The sequence below is a fragment of the Schistocerca nitens genome, chromosome 2 (genome assembly GCF_023898315.1).
Source record: "Schistocerca nitens isolate TAMUIC-IGC-003100 chromosome 2, iqSchNite1.1, whole genome shotgun sequence".
Taxonomy (NCBI): Eukaryota; Metazoa; Arthropoda; class Insecta; order Orthoptera; family Acrididae; genus Schistocerca; species Schistocerca nitens.
This window is the reverse complement of record NC_064615.1, coordinates 427240318-427262391: the sequence shown is the minus strand read 5'-3', so window position 1 is coordinate 427262391 and position 22074 is coordinate 427240318. Positions and strand designations below refer to the sequence as shown.

Sequence of the window (22074 nt, the reverse complement as noted above, 5' to 3'; positions counted from 1 at the left end):
GCCACTCGCAGTCAAGTGGATGAGTACTATCAGATCCTGTACTTTCTGCAGAGGAGGCAGGATCCACAGGAGAGGGTAGTATTTGAGATGCCTCTGGTACTGATATCACAGGTACACAACTCTCAGGCGCTCTTCCAACACACTGAATCTGCTTCAGCTGCCAATCATGTGACAGTAGTCAGGGCGATTTTTAGCTGCTTACAAATGTCAACCAACTCATCTCGTGTTCAACAACAGTATTCACGGTGGGGCTTCGTTTTGGCTGGTGCAATGCATTGCAAGGCAGTGAAAAATAACTTTAAGTTAAGCCTGCTGGTTATCTTTTAATCTGTTAAGCTAAAAGGTTACTGGTTCCCTATGAGAACTGAAGCAAATACACAAAATAAGATTTTTATTGAGGCAACACAAAAACCTTTGGTAAAAATTGCTGGTTTCCTAAAACATTTTGAAGTTAATTATATTTGTTAGAAAACCTGAAATCAGATTTAATTCACGATAAATGTAGATAATATATAGGGCTACTTCTCCTTAAGGAAAAAGTAGATGTAACACAATAAGTTAGTTAGAATATCAGTTCATCAAACCACCTTCAGACTATTGCTATACCATTCCACTCTCAAACAATGCAAGGGACAAATGGACACTTAAATCTTTCCTTAGAAACTCTGATTTATGTAATTTTATTACGAAGATCATTTTTCCCTACATAGATTGGGATCTGTAAAATATTTTCACATTCAGAGGAGAAAGTTTGTGATTGAAATTTTGTGTAAAGATCTCACCACAATCGAAAATGCCTTTGTTTTTATGACAGACACTCCATCTTGCTTGCCATATCCATGACATCTATCCCGTTTTCATTATAATATAAAATGAACTGCCCTTCTTTGGACTTTTTCAGTGCCCTTTGTCAAACCTATCTGGTAAGTATCCCATACTACACAGCAGTACTCTAGCAGAAGATGGACAAGGTTAGTGTAGGCAGACTCCTTAGTAGACCAATTGCATCTTCTAAGTGTTCTGCCAAAAAACACAGTCTTGTTTTGCTTTTCCCATCACATTATATATGTAATCATTCCAACGTAAGTTGTTTGTGATTGTAATTTTTAGTTTTTAGTTGAACTGGTAGCCTTGGTAGATTTTTGTGATTTGTTGTGCAACCAAAATGTAACAGATTTCGTTCAGTAGTCTTGTGGATGGCCACACACTTTTCCATATTCCACTTTCTGCACCACAGAGATACTGTGACACCCATCATAGAATATTGCTCAGCTGTGTGAGATCTATGCAAAAATTGTTCTGACTTATTGAATGTATACATACAAGGATTACATGAATGGGGGACATGTTCGTTTGACTCATCCATCTATTCACAAACAATGATAGATGCAGAACCACAAATGCTTTATGACATTTATGAAATTTTCCTTCGGTAATGGCAGGATGTGAATACTGTTTTAAATAGGAAGCACTATTCTAATGGTCTGTGAAATTGTATGTATTTGGTTACCCGTCAGCTTTTGATTTTTTAGGTCATTGTGAGATGACAACTGAATGTTACAGGCACTTTTTTGTGTTCCTCAGAAATGTTTACATTTAGCAAAAAGTGAAAGATGAGGTTTCTTGTAACAGAAAATCACCTGTGTGATGTAGATTTTGATGTAGTATATTCTTTTAAGGAAAGCAGAAAGATGACCCTGTTGGAAATTATTCCTTATAAAATTCTCTGATAAATAAATACTATGATCTCCTTATGAGCTTTAAAGGAGTAACATAAATGTATTTTTTCAGTTTATTTCTTTTGGTACTCTAATATTAAATCTACTTTTTGGGGTAAGCAGCAAAATAGTCTTTTATGCTGGTATGTAATATTCTTTTTAATTTTCTGTATTTGAGTACCACAGTATTCCCCACCTAAAACTGCTCTTGGCCTTTAACCTACATCTTAAACATTGAAGCAAATGCTGATCAACTTCAGGCTTCAGTGTGTCCCTACTCATAAATATTCCAAACATTTGGTTATGAGAAGTGGTGTAAACTCAGGGCAGCCAGATTTTTATGCATTAAATAATGCTATTCCTTGCTTTGTGTAGTTTTGAAATATCTACTTATAAATTGGACACCAAAAAAGTTTTTTTATGTGGGGTCAGTATTACACACAACCTACATCATCACACAGTGTCCAGAACACATTAGCGGTAGCATCCATTTCATCATTCAGATACCCGAGTCTGTTGTAACACTCAAAATAACTTAACTACCACAATACCAAAGGAGAAAAACAGTCACTGTCCTCATGAGGCACGGTGCTACCTATGGATTAGTTACAAATTCTGGATAATGATTGATAAAATTACTGATCCAACAACTTTCATTGAAACATATCTCCAAACCCATTCAAAAAGTTATTTACTTCAATATTAACTACTGAGTACAATTTTTTTTCTGCAACATAGTACAAGGTGCACAACTTTGCTTCCGCCGTTTTTCCCCAACATTTGAGGCTTTAATGAGACAAATTGGTTTCACATGTATCATTCAAAGTATTTTCCATTGCTGGCCACTACTTTCTCCCATCTTTCGGGCAGTGTAAAAATCCCGCATTGAAAAAATTGTTCATCTTTTGAAGCGATCCATTAATCGTCTAAACAGGGGATAGTCAGAGGGAGCAATGTCTGGAGAATGTGGTGGGTGGGGTAGGACTTCCCATTTTATGTTTCCAAGTACGTTTTGACCTCTTTTGCAATGTGGGGTCAAGTGTGGTCATGCAGCAAAATCACTTTATCGTGCCTCTCGCTGTATTGTGGCTGTTTGTCTTTTAAAGCTCTGCTGAAATGCTTCGTAATGAACCCATTTTTCGTCCCCGGTCACAATGCGATGCAGAAGTCCCTTCCGTTTTTGCCTCTGAAGCAACTGTTCACAAACACACAAACACTGTTCAACGTCTCTTGGTTTCAGCTCACATGGGACCCAAGTTCCTTCTTTCTGAATCACGCCCATAGCCTTGAGATGTTTTGAAATGACTTGTGTCACTCCCACTAATCGTGCCACTTCTTCTTGAGTTTGATGCGAGTCTTCACTTAGCAACGTCTCCAATTCTGCATCTTCGAAAACATTTTCTCTTCTAGCACTATGCCGGTCTATGACGTTAAAATCACAGTTCTTGAAGCGTTGAAACCACTCACGACATGTTCTTTCACTAATAGTGTCCTTGCCATACGTAATTAAGAGCGTTCGATGAGACTCAGCCACTGTTTTCTCCATATTGAAACAAAACAGTAACACCTCCCACAAATGACGAGAATTAGGCTCGTAAACTGACATTTTCAATCAAGGACAACTTTATGATGCAGACGGAAATTGACTAATGTTTGAATGAGGTTATGTTGACAAAGGTCCAAGCTAACTGCCTGACGTCTGCAATCTGTTTCTTTCGACCGCTACTTACCGTTGTCGTTACCTATTGGCAAACGGTGGAAGCAAAGTTGTACACCTTGTGTTTCATTACACAAATCGAATGTTACTGTTGTAATGTTTTTGTCTCTTCTCTCCCAATCTTGGAGAAACTGAAAATGATATTAATCAGACTTCAACTACTGAAAACATCAAGATGTACCAATTTTACTCTAAAGGCAATGCTTTCCTGTTGCTAATTAGGTTACCATAGTCTTCTGATTAATACACTCAGTCAACTCCAGACCCAAAATTCTACTGCCCTAAAAAGAAAACCATTATGATCCTGAGAATGAAGTACATAAAAGCAAAGGAACGGCATTATACAAGGGCTGTTCAATAAAGAATGATCATAATTTTTTTTATGGTCATAATTTCTTATGCTAAAATTTAATCTTATGATATTCTGTTAGCTTAATGTGCAAGAATCACAGCGTGGTAGTTTCATTGTTGGGACTCCTGGTTCCCGCCTGTGAGAGGCAGGCAAGGTCACCCATGTTCAGTATTGCATACTGCTACACTCCTGGAAATTGAAATAAGAACACCGTGAATTCATTGTCCCAGGAAGGGGAAACTTTATTGACACATTCCTGGGGTCAGATACATCACATGATCACACTGACAGAACCACAGGCACATAGACACAGGCAACAGAGCATGCACAATGTCGACACTAGTACAGTGTATATCCACCTTTTGCAGCAATGCAGGCTGCTATTCTCCCATGGAGACGATCGTAGAGATGCTGGATGTAGTCCTGTGGAACGGCTTGCCATGCCATTTCCACCTGACGCCTCAGTTGGACCAGCGTTCATGCTGGACGTGCAGACCGCATGAGACGACGCTTCATCCAGTCCCAAACATGCTCAATGGGGGACAGATCCGGAGATCTTGCTGGCCAGGGTAGTTGACTTACACCTTCTAGAGCACGTTGGGTGGCACGGGATACATGCGGACGTGCATTGTCCTGTTGGAACAGCAAGTTCCCTTGCCGGTCTAGGAATGGTAGAACGATGGGTTCGATGACAGTTTGGATGTACCGTGCACTATTCAGTGTCCCCTCGACGATCACCAGTGGTGTACGGCCAGTGTAGGAGATCGCTCCCCACACCATGATGCCGGGTGTTGGCCCTGTGTGCCTCGGTCGTATGCAGTCCTGATTGTGGCGCTCACCTGCACGGCGCCAAACACGCATACGACCATCATTGGCACCAAGGCAGAAGCGACTCTCATTTCTGAAGACGACACGTCTCCATTCGTCCCTCCATTCACGCCTGTCGCGACACCACTGGAGGCGGGCTGCACGATGTTGGGGCATGAGCGGAAGACGGCCTAACGGTGTGCGGGACCGTAGCCCAGCTTCATGGAGACGGTTGCGAATGGTCCTCGCCGATACCCCAGGAGCAACAGTGTCCCTAATTTGCTGGGAAGTGGCGGTGCGGTCCCCTACGGCACTGCGTAGGATCCTACGGTCTTGGCGTGCATCCGTGCATCGCTGCGGTCCGGTCCCAGGTCGACGGGCACATGCACCTTCCGCCGACCACTGGCGACAACATCGATGTACTGTGGAGACCTCACGCCCCACGTGTTGAGCAATTCGGCGGTACGTCCACCCGGCTTCCCGCATGCCCACTATACGCCCTCGCTCAAAGTCCGTCAACTGCACATACGGTTCACGTCCACACTGTCGCGGCATGCTACCAGTGTTAAAGACTGCGATGGAGCTCCGTATGCCACGGCAAACTGGCTGACACTGACGGTGGCGGTGCACAAATGCTGCGCAGCTAGCGCCATTCGACGGCCAACACCGCGGTTCCTGGTGTGTCCGCTGTGCCGTGCGTGTGATCATTGCTTGTACAGCCCTCTCGCAGTGTCCAGAGCAAGTATGGTGGGTCTGACACACCGGTGTCAATGTGTTCTTTTTTCCATTTCCAGTAGTGTACAATGGAGGTAGCAGGCGAGAAACAATATGTGGCTTTGAAATTCTGCTTTTGTCTCAACAAATCTTCAGCTGAGGCCTATACAATGTTACAGGAGGCTTATGGAGAGTCTGTTCTTCCCTACAGCACAGCTCGAAGGTGGTTTAAATTGTTTAAAGAGGGGAGACAATCAATTTCAAAGGAAGGTGGACCCGGTGCTCCAGTTACTGCTCTTACGGAAGAAAACATGAACACTGCAGCTGTCATTGTGTGAGAGGATCGGCGAATTACCTTAAGATGACTTCCCACTTTCTGAAATACTGAACATTTCAATGGGTGCCACCCAAACGTTAGTGACAAAAAAATTACACATGACATTTGTTTCTGCGCAATGAATTCCAAAACTGTTGATTCCCGAACAAAAGGACATTCACATAATAGGTCTGCATGCTGTTAAAGTTGACGTTAGAGGAAGATCCTGAGTTTCTTTCAAATGTAATCACTGCTGATAAAACTTGGCTACATCATTTTGACTCTGAAAGCAGACAGCAAAGCTCAGGGTGAAAATCTCCTTCATCACCAACCCCCAAAAAAGCAAAACTGGTTGCTTCTGCTGGGAAAGTTATGGTCATCTCAAGTCCATATCAGGTGCAAAAGACCACATTTCCGTGAAGCAGGCTGGATGCTGCACCACGATAATGCGTGACATCATTCATATTGCCGATGTTGTTGCTGAATATCTTGCAAAAATCAACATGAAGTGCATCCCTCACCCTCCCTGTGGTCTGGATTTAGCCCCATGTCACTTTTTTCTATTCCCTAACATGAAGAAACGCCTTCATGGGAGGCATTAGCAATCATCAGAAGCAGTGGTGAAAGCTGTGGAGATGATTTTGAAAGACCTCTCAAACAATGGTTTCCAGCATGTATTTGAAGACTGGCAGAAACTCTGGGACAAGTGTATTGCATACATGGGAGACTACTTTGAGAAGGATCATCAAAATTATGAGGATGAGTAAAGGTATGTTGTAAAAAAAAAACAAAATGATCATAATTTATTTACCACCCTTGTACCTTGTCGTGCCAGAAAACCTGAGAGATCACACTTTGTAATAGTGCTTGATTGTAGGCTACGGCCATTCATAGTCTTCCTACCAGTCTGCTTTGATGGCTTGGGCTTCCATTATCATGTATAATATGTACTTTAGCATTATTCATCGTTTCTCCATTCAGATAAGCTCTGATTAACTTCTACAACTTTACAATAAAATGTTCATATTAATTCACAACATATAAAAATATCACAATCCACAGAATTAAAAAAGTAATATTTTCCTAATTATTCAGCCTTGCATCATCTGAATGTTAAGTTGTGTGATACCTTTTTTGCATGATGCATTATTCTCTTTTTGGCCTGTCACATATGTCACTTTAAAGACGTTTCGCAACTCTTTGAATGGCATGGGTGGGACTAGAGGGTCAAGTAATTTAAATGAAAGTACTACAGAGATGACAAAATATAGAGAACATAGTGAAGGCATGCAATATTAGAGAGTTCTGGAACATTTGTAAAAGGGAAGGAGGTCTGTGGGAGTAGTCATTGATCAAAGTGGGATCATCAGAAAACTGCTTCATTTATGGTTCTGTGTCCCTTTTCCATTAGAAAGGTTCTGAAGTTGAATGACAAAGTGAAATTTCCAATTTTCTTTGAGTGTAAAGGAACTTAGGATCTTGACTGATGCAGTTTGTTTGGTATTAGATATGGAACTGAGATAGTAGAGACAACTAAGGTACATCTGAGTGAAGATCATCTGAGAAAGTTTCCTGATGCTGTGTTCTTGCTGGCTTTAAAAAGATTCTCAACATTCATATTTGAGGGAAGCAGGACATGTGGCTAAGCAAGTCGAAAAGATTCACCAGATTGAGTTAGCAGCACAAGCATGGGTGGTATCTGGAGAACAGGAGTCAGACAGGGATATTTGCAATGTTGATGTACCCAAGGAGAAAGTTAGTTGATGTTTTAAGACAGTTGCTGCAGTCGTTGTATAGTTTGACAGATAATAGCATCCATCTGTATATGGGGTTCAGACACTGAGAACATAAAAAACAATGAGCAAATTACATTTTGTGTTTGCATCATTTTATAGATAAATTTGAATGATACATAGGTTTATAATCTTATGATGCAAGAGTTAATAACTGTTTTACTGGTTTCAGAATGGTATAAGAGTCTTGGAAGCACTTTCTGCAACTGGTCTGCGAAGCATTCGCTATGCTAAAGAAGTTCCAGGGGTAAAAGAGGTCATGGCCAATGATATTAGTGAGAAAGCTGTCAAAAGCATTCGGACAAATGTAGCTCATAATGGAGTAGAGGAACTGGTGACTACAACACAGTCTGATGCAGGGTAAGGATAATTTTCTTTTCTATTTTTCTTCCTTACTCCTCTGAGGACTATATTACAAGAGTGATGGGTAGTCCTGTGAATTAAAATTTGCTATTAATTTTGCTGCAGTTACTTTCTGAACTTCAACAAAAAGCATAATTTGTTTACTGTCATTTTATGTATTTGTTGTTTTTCTTTTATTATAATATATAGTAAATATAATATTAGTACTTAATACATGATTTATTTCAGTGCAAGTTTTTCTAACACTTTGCAATAATTATTATTAAGAGTTAGGGCCAACAGTAATATTTTCAGTCTTCCTCTTTTTTCAGCATGCTGATGTACCAACACAGACATCCAAAAGACAGATTTGATGCTATTGACCTTGATCCATATGGGTGCCCCTCTCAGTTCTTAGATTCAGCTGTACAGTCAGTAGCTGATGGTGGCCTTCTGCTTGTCACTAGCACTGACATGGCTGTTCTTGCCGGAAACACACCAGAGACTTGTTATGTGAAATATGGTGCTGTATCTCTCAGGATACGAGCATGTCATGAAATGGTTAGTGTCAGTAGCACATAAAAATGTTGCATGTATTTTTATCTTGTGTATCAGTTTCATCGTGTTTCTTATTTAGTGATGTTTCTGTGTGTTTTTAAATAACTCTGTTTCTTTTTCAGTATCACTTTTTAATTTTTTTTAGTGATTCATGTTAAATTGTTGTGAGAGTAAACTCTGAAGTTCAGGTAGCTGTGTCACAATACTTACTTGTTCAGTCTCATTGTTAATACCCGGATATTCCTGACAATAACTTGTAGTGCAATGCATTCAACTTGAGAATAATGGAGACTTGCTTATTTCCTGGCCTGTATTGCTTGTTGTTTTTGATGTTTAGTGTCTCATGCATTTTGTTTTAGAGGGACTGTTGATTATCCTTTAATGTATATGGTATGCAGGGAGCTATTTAACACAAGGACTCATACACATTATAAATATGCTAATATTTCTGAGCTTTTCGATGATGCACACAACTGTCAGAAGGTCTGATATTGTACAACAACTGGCTTTTTAACAATGAGAGATTCTGTACTTTACATCACTGGCTCAAGGAACTATTGTGGTGGTATCTGGTTTGCTGCCAATCAAAGCATCTTAACCTGTATGCATACCTTGTTTGTATTTTACTTTTGTAAAGGCCTTCATGCCTTCCTAAGTGGAAGTCATTTGGACCACTGTAGGAACAGATTTATTATAATGACTGATCTTACCTATGAAGAGTTGCAGTTCTTATAAGTTTTTGGGGGCTAGTAGGTAGTGTACTGCTTTTACGTACTCAAATGTGTGCTTAAGTAATCCTTTGTTCTGGAAGTTGATACTTAGTATGTTGTGTAGGTACTGATGCTCCAGTTGAAGAACCAACTTGCACTATAAGCTGCTAATGTCAAGTTTCTTGAATAGCAGTCTTAAAGGACACAAATGGTGCCTGTATCCTCAAACAAGTTGGCACATCGAGAACACCACGAGTTAATTTCTCCAGATACCTTTGTATTGTTACCACAAACATCAAACTTTAAATCTGTACATGTCAGATAGTATATTTAGGTCTAATATTTGGTTCGTCACCTTATCAAGTGGCAGTTGTAAATATTGGTCAGCCAAATGGATCTTTGATAAAGTATTTGTGCCTGGTAATTTGATTGGCAATTCTTTGAGGCAAGGTATCAGATACAGGTCTATGTTGGAGTGGTTTTGAAACTGCAACAAATTTATTTTGCACCATTATATCCACCATCATGGGTTAACTCTGTAAATGTGATAACACTCCAGACAAGGCATCTGCAACTGATTTTGACATTGTGTATCCTGAGTAGCACTTTTTGACAACATATAAAATGGCTAAATACTGACTTACGGAGAACTGATTGAGTTTGAGTGACTGCAAACTACACACTCTTTGTTGTTGGTGACTACTGATTCTGGACAGCTAATACCACTTTATTTTGCTGTGGCTGCATGTTTACTGTGAAAGACAATGACTGATGAAGAAAATTTTGATTTTCATAAATTTGTGAAATCTTTGTCAGGTGCTCATTGCACCACAGAGGCTACTTTATGAGACTGCCTGGGCAATTTGAGGATTTTACTGAGACTTAAGTCCAAAACTCTTACTGCCATAATGCACTTGCGACCAGGTGCCAAGTACACTAATGCATCATGTATGAATGATTCCATGAAAGCCATGCAGTTGAAGTTACACTGTCAAATGAAGCCTGCAAGGACCAAATAGGAATGACCTTTTTTTTTGTAACATTAACTGAATCTGGGTAAGATGGCTGCTAGTTGAGTTTGATGACTAATGTACATACTCAAAAACTGTAGATGTGTGCAAATAATTTTTTAAATTAATATTTCAGCCTGAGGTCTCACAAATGGTATCACTGCCAGTTTCAAATTATTGCCAAGTCATGACTAGACAATCTCAATAAAAATAAAGAAGAAAGGGGTATTTCCTATCCCCTGTCCTCATTTATTGTTTAAACAGTCATCTGATAGTGATGTGAGTATAAACCAAAACTGGTAATAGTACAATGTATGTGACAAGGTTGAAAGACATAATCTTAATAAAAACAGTAATGTCTTTCGGTGAGCAGCACTACTTACCTAGCAATACAGCATACAGTGACAGAGGTAGAATTCCAAACTCTCCTTCAGTTTGTTGAAATTCACTAATGGAGGAGCAGGTGGAACTGATGCCACCTTTTACTGCTTCAGGGAATTCAAAAGGAGCTCATACTGTTTTTACTATTGCAGCATCAACTTTTGTTAACTCACATGAACAACTTTGGATCCATAATGAATAAGTTGAAAATGTACTAGTATTGAAGCCTTGTTGCCATTTAAGTATCCCATGAGGTACTTCATTACTGAATTTGTTATGTGACTGATAGAAGAGAGCTGTGCTCAAAGAACAAGTTCACTTAATGCAAGATTGCCAAGAGTGAAAAAATGTACCAAATATTTTACAAGTCAATGAATAACATAAACAGTGAACTTCTGTGCAGCTCATTTTATTCTGCTTCGGAGATAGAGGCTTTGCCCATTGAAGTTGCCAATAGTGGTTCCCCTGCTGTATGTTGCAAAATAGCCAAATGTCTTGCCCCATTTCCTCGATACCATCTGGTGAGAGCTTGGATGATTCCCTTTTCCTATGCCTTTGATTCAGGATACTAAAGCTACAATTTTATTGGTGCTATAATGATAGAAACGACATTGTGTTTCAACAATGCCTCACCAGACCAGTTTATGTATGTAATGAGCATAATGGCTATTTAATATCTTGTGGGACACACACTAATTTACTTTCACATCTGATACACTCTTTTAGTTATTAAATAATGGAAACTCCAGGTAGGAATATCAATAATGTATGAAAAGATAGATTGCTACTTACCATAAAGAAGACATGTCAAGTTGCAGACATGCACGATTAAAAGACATTCACATTTATCAAGTATGACATACTAAATTACGCTTGGTAATGGAAAGTCCTGGTGGAACGTAGTTAATTTATGAGTAACATTCATCACCCCCCCCCCACACACACACACACAGAGAGAGAGAGAGAGAAGTGTGAAAGTGTGACTGAATAGAGTGCAGGGTGAGTGGGCTTATGTCAGGTGGAGTGGGCGAGGGAAAAAGGCAGCCTGGAGGGACAAGCAGATGCATAGGATAGAAATGAGAGAGGTAAACACAGCAGGTGCATCAGATAAGAATGCAAGATAATGAGTTTTTTATCTCTTCAGTGAAGTATGCACTGTTTTGAAACTTTGTTATTGATGAAAACTGTGTACTCTCTCATGACTTGCACCTGGAACCTTGCCTTTCATGGGCAGTGCACTTCCCATATGAGTTACTCAGGCACATGAGGATTTAATGCATATGCTTTGAATATTATGCGGTGGAAATTTGTAGTGGTGCTTAAATAAGTATGTGTAAACATTCTGTTTTTACTTTCCTTTAGTAGTATGATTAAAGAACAAAAATTGTTTTTTATAGGCACTGAGGATACTACTGCAGTGTATTGAAGCCCACGCAAATCGTTATGGACGATACATTGTTCCTCTGCTCTCACTTAGTGTTGATTTCTATATCAGAGTATTTGTCAGGGTATTCACTGGTCCTGTTCACTGCAAACGAACAACAAGGTAAGTGTTAGTTATAGTGTTTACTGAAGCTGAAATGATAAATTTTATGTTCTGTTTCTCCAAACACGGTAAAACTGTGATTTCCATGTGTGTAATGTATCTCTCTTCCCCCCATGAACCATGGACCTTGCCTTTGGTGGGGAGGCTTGCGTGCCTCAATGATACAGATAGCCGTACCATAGGTGCAACCACAACGGAGGGGTATCTGTTGAGAGGCCAGACAAATGTGTGGTTCCTGAAGAGGGGCAGCAGCCTTTTCAGTAGTTGCAGGGGCAACAGTCTGGATGATTGACTGATCTGGCCTTGTAACACTAACCAAAATGGCCTTGTTGTTCTGGTACTGCGAACAGCTGAAAGCAAGGGGAAACTACAGCCGTAATTTTTCCCGAGGGCATGCAGCTTTACTGTATGATTAAGTGATGATGGTGTCCTCTTGGGTAAAATATTCCGGAGGTAAAATAGTCCCCCATTCGGATCTCCGGGCAGGGACTACTCAAGAGGACGTTGTTATCAGGAGAAAGAAAACTGGTGTTCTACGGATCGGAGCGTGGAATGTCAGATCCCTTAATCAGGCAGGTAGGTTAGAAAATTTAAAAAGGGAAATGGATAGGTTAAAGTTAGATATAGTGGGAATTAGTGAAGTTCGGTGGCAGGAGGAACAAGACTTCTGGTCAGGTGAATACAGGGTTATAAGTACAAAATCAAATAGGGGTAATGCAGGAGTAGGTTTTATAATGAATAAAAAATAGGTGTACGGGTAAGCTACTACAAACAGCATAGTGAACGCATTATTGTGGCCAAGATAGACACGAAGCCCACGCCTACTACAGTAGTACAAGTTTATATGCCAACTAGCTCTGCAGATGACGAAGAAATTGATGAAATGTATGATGAGATAAAAGAAATTATTCAGGTAGTGAAGGGAGACGAAAATTTAATAGTCATGGGTGACTGGAATTCGTCAGTAGGAAAAGGGAGAGAAAGAAACATAGTAGGTGAATATGGATTGGGGGTAAGAAGCGAAAGAGGAATCCGCCTGATAGAATTTTGCGCAAAGCATAACTTAATCATAGCTAATACTTGGTTTAAGAATCATCAAAGAAGGTTGTATACATGGAAGAACCCTGGAGATACTAAAAGGCATCAGATGGATTATATAATGGTAAGACAGAGATTTAGGAACCAGGTTTTAAATTGTAAGACATTTCCAGGGGCAGATGTGGACTCTGACCACATTCTATTGGTTATGAACTGTAGATTTAAACTGAAGAAACTGCAAAAAGGTGGGAATTTAAGGAGATGGGACCTGGATAAACTGACTAAACCAGAGGTTGTACAGAGTTTCAGCGAGATCATAAGGGAACAGTTGACAGGAATGGGGGAAAGAAATACAGTAGAAGAAGAATGGGTAGCTTTGAGGGATGAAATAGTGAAGGCAGCAGAGGATCAAATAGGTAAAAAGACGAGGGCTAGTAGAAACCCTTGGGTAACACAAGAAATATTGAATTTAATTGATGAAAGGAGAAAATATAAAAATGCAGTAAATGAAGCAGGCAAAAAGGAATACAAATGTCTCAGACATGATATCGACAGGAAGTGCAAAATGGCTAAGCAGGGATGGCTAGAGGACAAATGTAAGGATGTAGAGGCTTATCTCACTAAGGGTAAGATAGATACTGCCTACAGGAAAATTAACGAGACCTTTGGTGAAAGGAGAACCACTTGCATGAATATCAAGAGCTTTGATGGAAACCCAGTTCTAAGCAAAGAAGGGAAAGCAGAAAGGTGGAAGGAGTATATAGAGGGCCTATACGGGGGTGATGTACTTGAGGACAATATTATGGAAATGGAAGAGGATGTAGATGAAGATGAAATGGGAGATATGATATTGCGTGAAGAGTTTGACAGAGCACTGAAAGACCTGAGTCGAAACAAGGCCCCTGGAGTAGACAACATTCCATTAGAACTACTGACAACCTTGGGAGAACCAGTCCTGACAAAACTCTACCATCTGGTGTGCAAGATGTATGAGACAGGCGAAATACCCTCAGACTTCAAGAAGAATATAATAATCCCAATCCCAAAGAAAGCAGGTGTTGACAGATGTGAAAATTACCGAACTATCAGTTTAATAAGTCACAGCTGCAAAATACTAACGTGAATTCTGTACAGACGAATGGAAAAACTTATAGAAGCTGACCTCGGGGAAGATCAGTTTGGATTCCGTAGAAATGTTGGAACACGTGAGGCAATACTGACCCTACGACTTATAAGAAAGATTAAGGAAAGGCAAACTTACGTTTCTAGCATATGTAGACTTAGAGAAAGCTTTTGACAATGTTGATTGGAATACTCTCTTTCAAATTCTGAAGGTGGCAGGGATAAAATACAGAGAGCGAAAGGCTATTTACAATTTATACAGAAAGCAGATGGCAGTTATAAGAGTCGGTGGACGTGAAAGGGAAGTAGTCGTTGGGAAGGGAGTGAGACAGGGTTGTAGCCTATCCCCGATGTTATTCAGTCTGTATATTGAGCAAGCAATAAAGGAAACAAAAGAAAAGTTCGGAGGAGGTATTAAAATCCATGGAGAAGCAATAAAAACTTTGAGGTTCGCCGATGACATTGTAATTCTGTCAGAGACAGCAAAGGACTTGGAAGAGCAGTTGAACGGAATGGATAGTGTCTTGAAAGGAGGGTATAAGATGAACATCAAAAAAAGCAAAATGAGGATAATGGAATGTAGTCGAATTAAGTCGGGTGATGCTGAGGGAATTAGATCAAGAAATGACACACTTAAAGTAGTAAAGGAGTTTTGCTATTTGGGGAGCAAAATAACTGATGATGGTCGAAGTAGAGAGGATATAAAATGTAGAATGGCAATGGCAAGGAAAGCGTTTCTTAAGAAGAGAAATTTGTGAACATCGAGTATTGATTTAAGTGTCAGGAAGTCGTTTCTCAAAGTATTTGTATGGATTGAAGCCATGTATGGAAGTGAAACATGGACGATAAATAGCTTAGACAAGAAGAGAATAGAAGCTTTCGAAATGTGGTGCTACAGAAGAATGCTGAATATTAGATGGGTTGATCACATAACTAATGAGGCGGTATTGAATAGAATTGGGGAGAAGAGGAGTTTGTGGCAGAGCTTGACTAGAAGAAGGGATCGGTTGGTAGGACATGTTGTGAGACATCGAGGGATCACCAGTTTAGTATTGGAGGGCAGCGTGGAGGGTAAAAATCGTAGAGGGAGACCAAGAGATGAATACACTAAGCAGATTCAGAAGGATGTAGGTTGCAGTAGGTACTGGGAGGTGATGAAGCTTGCACAGGATAGAGTAGCATGGAGATCTGCATCAAACCAGTCACAGGACTGAAGACCACAACCACAACAACAACAACAACAACAACAACAACAATGTATGTCTGTGTGGCTTAATAAAATACCTTGAAATAGTCACACATTTCTTTCTTTGTTTAACTAGCAAAGTATTCTGAGTGCCCTGTAATATGTGTCTTGAATTTACAGTAAATGTATGAAAATAAAATTTCGAAACAATCTTTCACATCTGTTTTTTATATAGTAAAAATTTTGATAGCCATTTTTCCCTGCTTATTAAATATTATGAATTTAATTTTGGTTTTCCTGAAACTCAGGAATGTATGCAAACCATTCTTCAAGCTGAAGCTTGCTGAATCTTGTTTATTTTTGGTTGTTCCTTTTCTTCCCTGTAAATACCACTGCATTCTTTCTCCCAATTGTAGTAAATGTGTGTATGAATCCACATGCATTTTAACAATACATACAACCTTTTTACTTATCTAAATTAATGCACTTAATATACATGACATGAGGTCTATCAGTTTCATTCTGTAGATTCCCTCACAGAATTCTGTAAGGTACTTTTGGGTTTAAATAAACTAATTTGCAGAAAATACAGAAAATGTATTCATTCATAAAAAATACAATACTGAAGCTGATAAGGAAATTTAATGCAGTAGTGAAAGCATATGGCATCTATTGTATCATATCTCCCCTGCCCCCTCCTCACACTGTACTTATGAAGCACATCATATCAGACGAAAGTCTGTTTCATGGATATTGTTTCTTTGGGTAATATATGATAGCTGATGAGATATGTACAGTGGCTTGTGGGTATTCTCTAGATTCAATAAATAATGGAAGGAGTAAAATTAATGGCTAATGCTATAGTTGGTTGAGGCATTAAGCGATCAACACACACACACACACACACACACACACACACACACACACACACACAATTTCAGTCGTGTCACTGGCATATCCTACCCTACTGGAGGAAGAACTACTTGTGAAAGCAGTCCTGCCATATACCAACTGTGCTGTAACTTCTGCACAGCTTTTCTGTGAGCATGGTCTCCAGCAAACCGTTCACCTGAAATGAATGGACCGCGCCAAATGGTGGCCTTGACTAGCTAGTGGCAGAACATGTTGCCGAGTATAGCATGCTGCTCTGTAATGGGTGCTTCACAACCTGTGCTGTACTGGTTCAAAAGATCCTTGAATTCCACAGTCTCCCTGGCCTCTGTCTATTCCAAGAGCCAGCCTTACACCCAGATCCATCCCTATTCTTGTGCCCCTGTACTCAGTGCCTCCTTGAAGAAAGTTCATGAAATTTCTGTATGCAGTATCCTGCTACTAGTACATATGAGTTTGAGTGTGCCAAGAGTAATGTCACTGTGCATGTGTACTTAAATCAACCGCCAAGTTTATCAGCACGAGCTGCCCACTAGAGGCTACCTGAAGGAAGCGTGCACACAGCACAGTTGCCACTGCACCATCTACTGGCAACTGGCACCTGTATGTACACAGAGCAGTGCTTACTCACTCTGACAATGTTCTTTTACTTTATACTGCTCACATCAGTTGCACCTTCTGTACGATTCTTTTGTCTTGTTTTGTGTGGAGTCATGAGAGGCTTATTTCTGTTATTTTTCCGAGGTTTATGAATAAAGATTTTGGTGTGTAAGACTCAAATTTATACAAAGTCGTTAATTCCTTTTATGGATTCCACATAAGGTGTATCAATTACTGTGTCAGCTTGCCACTTCACAAGAACTGGCAGCTCTTATTTTGATCACATGTGCAGTTTAGTGTCCAGCTACCATCGAATGTATGTCATAATGGTGCGAGTTGAATTAAACTGATGCTGCAAGAAACCAAACCAGTCGTACTGGCCCTGCGCAGCCAAACTTCACAACCGTAACCATAAGTGTCAGTTAGTTACTGATGGCCATAATGACTCTTATGCAGACTTTATGGTGCACAGGGCAATTATATGTTTAATGCCAGACAAGGAAGTGTGCCAGAAGTCTTTACTCTCTGTAACCCCCCCCCCCCCCTCCAGTGCACCAATATGTTGACAGTTCTGAGCGACCGGTTACTTTCACCTCAAAATCTGTCACTCAGCCCAGCAGTATTACTGTCAGGGGAAAAAAGAGGCTCCTACCGACGTTTATACTCTCCAGAAATTTCATGCTTTTTGTATGGCTCCAAGTTTTTCCTTATTACTGACCATAAACTGTTGGTTTCACCCTCACACTTCCATTGACATTGGCTGAGGTCACAATTTGTATGCTTTTGAGGTTTTTATTGAAGGGTTGCCTTGCATTGTAGTTTCTGACAATGGACCCCAGTTTGTTTCTCATACCTTCCGATTGTTTTTTTTCCCCCCACCATGACATTGATCCTGTTATGGCTCCACCATTCCACCCTCTATCAAATGATGAGGCAGAATATCTAGTTTGTACATTCAAGTCCCAAATGAAAAAGTTTGTTGTGGATTCTTCGCCAGACAATGCCCTTCTCCATTTTCTGAGCACCTATATAGCTTCATGCCTATAGGGGAGTGGAGTTTGACTGAGTTACTTCACGGCCAGCAACCATGCATGTTCTTCCATCATCAGCAGCCTGCGCTGCATCTGTCACAGTTGGGTTCGTCCAGACGCTTTGTGCCAGGATCCCCGGTGAGCGCAAGGGTTTAGTCACAGGCCCAAGTGGATGCCAGCTGTTGTTGTCTGCCACCAGGGACACCACCTTTGTGATGTCTATATGGCCAACGGGCTGGTGGCATGTCACTTTGATCAGTTACAGCCCTGCTTGCCACTAGAAGCTACTGGTTTACGGGTGTGACCCCCAATGCTGCAGCCCGTCTCACCACTCTCCACCTCAAGCCCATTATTGCCTGCTGTGGAGGCATCCCCGCACCATTGGCAGTGCCCTGGTGTTCCATCTGCTGGGCACTGGTCCATCCTCAGCCTTGGTACCATTGCTGCAGCCTGCTGTTTTGGCCTGGCCGCCTTCACTGGTCCCCTCACCATAATCGCCTCAGCCATTGTCGCCAGTGGGTTCATTTACACTCCTCCACACATGGCCCTGTCTGCTGATGCCAACGCAGAAATGGTGATGGCACCCACCTCCTGATGCTTTTGTCAGGTTCAGCACAGGCCTACCACCCTTGGGCATGCCCACAGCTCTGCGTGTTCTGACCCTATGCTGCTGTACCCACTCAGAATATTGTCCCACCCCCAGTGTTGGCACTGGCTGCTGCCACTCGGGATCTGATGGATGTATCTCTCGTTGGGCTGCTGGCGTCTTTCCATCACCTGGGCACCCTCTTTGCATGAGGGATTGGTGTGCTGTATCATGTTATTAGTGCATTTAAGTGTGAGTGCACTAAGTGTAGTGTCATGGAGCATATTTACTGAAATCAACCGCCAATGTATTAGCATTACGCAGCCACTAGAGGCCATCTGTGCTGTGGGAAGCTAGCACACAGCACGGTCTCTGCCGTGCCATCTACCGGTGACTCTCTCCTATATAAGCGCAGAGTAGCGATGACTCACTCTATGTTCTTTTAGTTTGTACTACACATATCAGATGTCCTATATGGCACTTGTGTTGCACATTCCATATGATTATTTTCTCTTTTTATGTGTGGAGTCATGAGAGGCTTATTTCTGTTATTGTTGAGATGTTTATGAGTAAAGCTATATTTGTGTTACTTGGATTGGTTTCATGTTTTACTTGGTTACTACAGTCTAAACTGGTTATCAGGAACTGCTCTATATATTTTACACCATACCGTTCTTTTGTTAGCCCTCACTTTTTCCATATTTATCAATCAAACACCTGACGACAGTTGCCGTTCACACAAAAAATATACTCCACCATCCCCTTCACTAAGATGACATATAGAACAAAACTATAGAGCATTTTTACTACCCATCTCTAACCTTATAATGTCACAACAGTGGCTGTACTGTACGAAAAATAGTGCACTTCTTATGGTCCGTGATGTAACTACACAAATAATAGATAGTAAAACATAAACTTTCACAGCTGGAATTGTCACAATTAATAAAATATTCGAGGCTATTATGCCGTAGCCAAAGGGATCTCACTTTAAAACGCAATGTTTCGTCCCCATCTGCTGAGGACATTTTCAGTAGGGATTGTAGTTTTATTGAATGTCCAATTCACACCCTGGCTCGCTACTGACTGTCAGTAGCAAGCCAGTGTGTGGGTCAGACATTCAACAAAGTTACAATCCCCCTTGAAAATGTCCTCCATAGATGGGGACGAAACGTCAGGCTTTAAAATGAAATCCCTTTGACCACGGCATAATAGCCCAGTATATTTTATTAATTGTGAAGTAATAGGTATTCATTGTATACGTGCAGTAAATGCCCAAAATGGCAGTAATTCACAGACAGACTCAAAAGAGAAGTGCAGGAAAAGTACCGTAAGTCAGTGGTGAAGTTCACATGTTAATTAAGTTGCATGAATACTGAGAGTATGAGCGATGACAGCAGACTTCTCTAAATGGTATTACATATGCTGGTTGGGAGTAGTCCCAGAATGGATTTTAGCATAATGCAGAATAGTCACAGTCTCATGACATTTCACATAGGCCTACATGTTACTCGTATGCTAATCGGCCACTGACTCTTGCAGAGATGGGGCATGGCAGTAGCTAAATGCTGACTCCACTACATGATGTTATGCAATTGCGTGCAGGTCACAGGAATTTTACTAGTATGAGTGACAGGGAGCTGTTAATGTGTTAATAGTGGTGCACATACTGATGATTTTGGGTGGGTTTGGCCTTATAAAGACCCTATGTATGAATACTTCAGTATTTTTGAAACTGCATAATGGTATGAAAAACTGATAGGTTATATTTTGCTAATTTCAATGACCTTTATTTTGTGATAGTGATTTGGCTTGCAAAATCTGTGGGTTATTAATAAAATGTAAAAGTTCATGAACTCTTTTTTTATGCATGCACTGGAATAACACATTTATGAGTACAGCCACCACATTGGAATTTATGAGGTATTGTAAAATTTCTTAATTAACTGCTTAATTACTTACTGGGGGGTGACATTCAGTTCATAAAAATTAGGGCAAGGAAAGTAGTGGTAAAAGCTGGCATCTAACTATTGCAGTGGGTAAATTTTCAATGAAAAATCAAGGTGTTTCCAAACTTTAACATCAATTATCTGATAAGTTAATTGGTTTCAGGAAAATCAAAACATGTTACTCTGAAGTCTGGGTGCCAGTCTTTGTAATGAATAGTGTCAGTATGTCCAAAATAACATATTAACTCACTCACAATCTGCTGTTACATACTCTAGTGATAAATGTAACTCTTAATATTTTCTTAATTAACCTGGTTACCAGTAAAAGCAGATACATTAATGGTATCAACACACTGAAAAGAATAATCTGAATAATAAATCTTATTGATAAGAAGTCTGATTAACATTTTGCCAGAACCTGTCACTTATTACATATGCAATACGTAGATACTTGAGTGAAAAGTGAAGAATGAATGAAGAAAAAATGTTAATTATTCGTAGGAATACAATCATAGTAGGTGGAGTAGTTCCAGCATGCTATGTTGTATCCTCCCACTCTGGCCCTCTATTTCTGTCAGTATATACTCCTCTCTGCAGTATCCTCTTCCTGTGTCTCAATTTTAATAGGTGCTTCACAGCTGGTGACAGTTAGGCCCTTCCTCCCCCATCATCAGTTGCTGTGAATTTTGTAAATGGGAATTTGATCCCATAGTCCTCTACACCTCAGTCTCATCTAATAACTGCTCCACACCAAACTCCACTCCTGTACATGACTGTAACTTCACTCACATCGGCCTCTGCACAGTATCAGGGTGAACATGCCGCAAAACGACAAGGAAATCTGGGAAAACCCAGAAATTTCTTTGTCTGGGAAGAAATCAGAAAAAACCATGGGATTTTTTTAAAATTCCGTTTTTTTCTTTTTTTCCTTAATTTGACTGGTAAGAAATGATACATTAAGACAGAATTTTCCTGTACCTTGGTATTGCAGAATAATACTGCAGCAATAAAGCATAAATGAGCAAATAACAAGAAAATGCACGATTTACAACAACAAAACACAGTGCCCATGGAAGCGTCTGCTGACAGTCAAATGTGCCAAAGGCTCCAGGATGAAGACTATGCTACACTTGAGCTGTATAAGCAGTAGCAGCAAGCAACAACATGCTACCTGGAAAAATTTTTGTGGTGTGTCCAAGCTGCGAGATTCACGTGTGTGCAGAGCAGTCTGAGTTGTAGTGTAGGAGGCCGGGGATCTCCATGTGGCCTGTGTTTATGTTTCAGGATTTTGCTGTTTTCATTTACAAAACGAATTTCTGTTGCTGAGAGATATCAAGTGAATTAAAATAGATTCACATAATTACTGAAGACCAAAATATGTTATTAGTTACATCTTGAAGAAGAATGAAATTATTTTTGTCAGTTTGCTAAAGGAATTTGGCTTTTATTGATCTTTTCCACAGAGGCAGTCGGTTTATTTGAAACAATGTGGTTCATTTCACACTATTGGCTAGATTCAACTGTTCACTGAATTTCAAGTGCACATTTTCATCTTCTGGCATGTTTGGCCTTACACAATAATAAAGAACCAAACACTAGATAATACAGTACATGTTACTCTAAGAAAATTGGCATCCGAGAAACACACTGAAAAGCTTAATACCAAATAGGGTCCTGCTTCAGTGTGAATCTGGACACGAATGTGCA

The 22074-nt window shown here is 40.2% G+C and overlaps 1 protein-coding gene across 4 annotated transcripts in view; it reads left to right on the top strand.

Moving 5' to 3' along the window:
- Positions 1-22074, top strand: part of LOC126236292 (probable tRNA (guanine(26)-N(2))-dimethyltransferase) — a 73965-nt gene that overhangs the window by 7418 nt on the left and 44473 nt on the right. For 3 of the 4 annotated variants that reach the window (XM_049945482.1, XM_049945480.1, XM_049945481.1), the window contains 3 exons: positions 7590-7777; positions 8092-8320; positions 11816-11964. In XM_049945482.1, the coding sequence (XP_049801439.1) occupies positions 7677-7777; positions 8092-8320; positions 11816-11964 (479 nt within the window). In that variant the 5' untranslated portion in view covers positions 7590-7676. Of the gene's footprint in view, positions 1-6235; positions 6394-7589; positions 7778-8091; positions 8321-11815; positions 11965-22074 lie in introns of those variants that run through there. The other variant, XM_049945483.1, reaches the window with a different exon arrangement.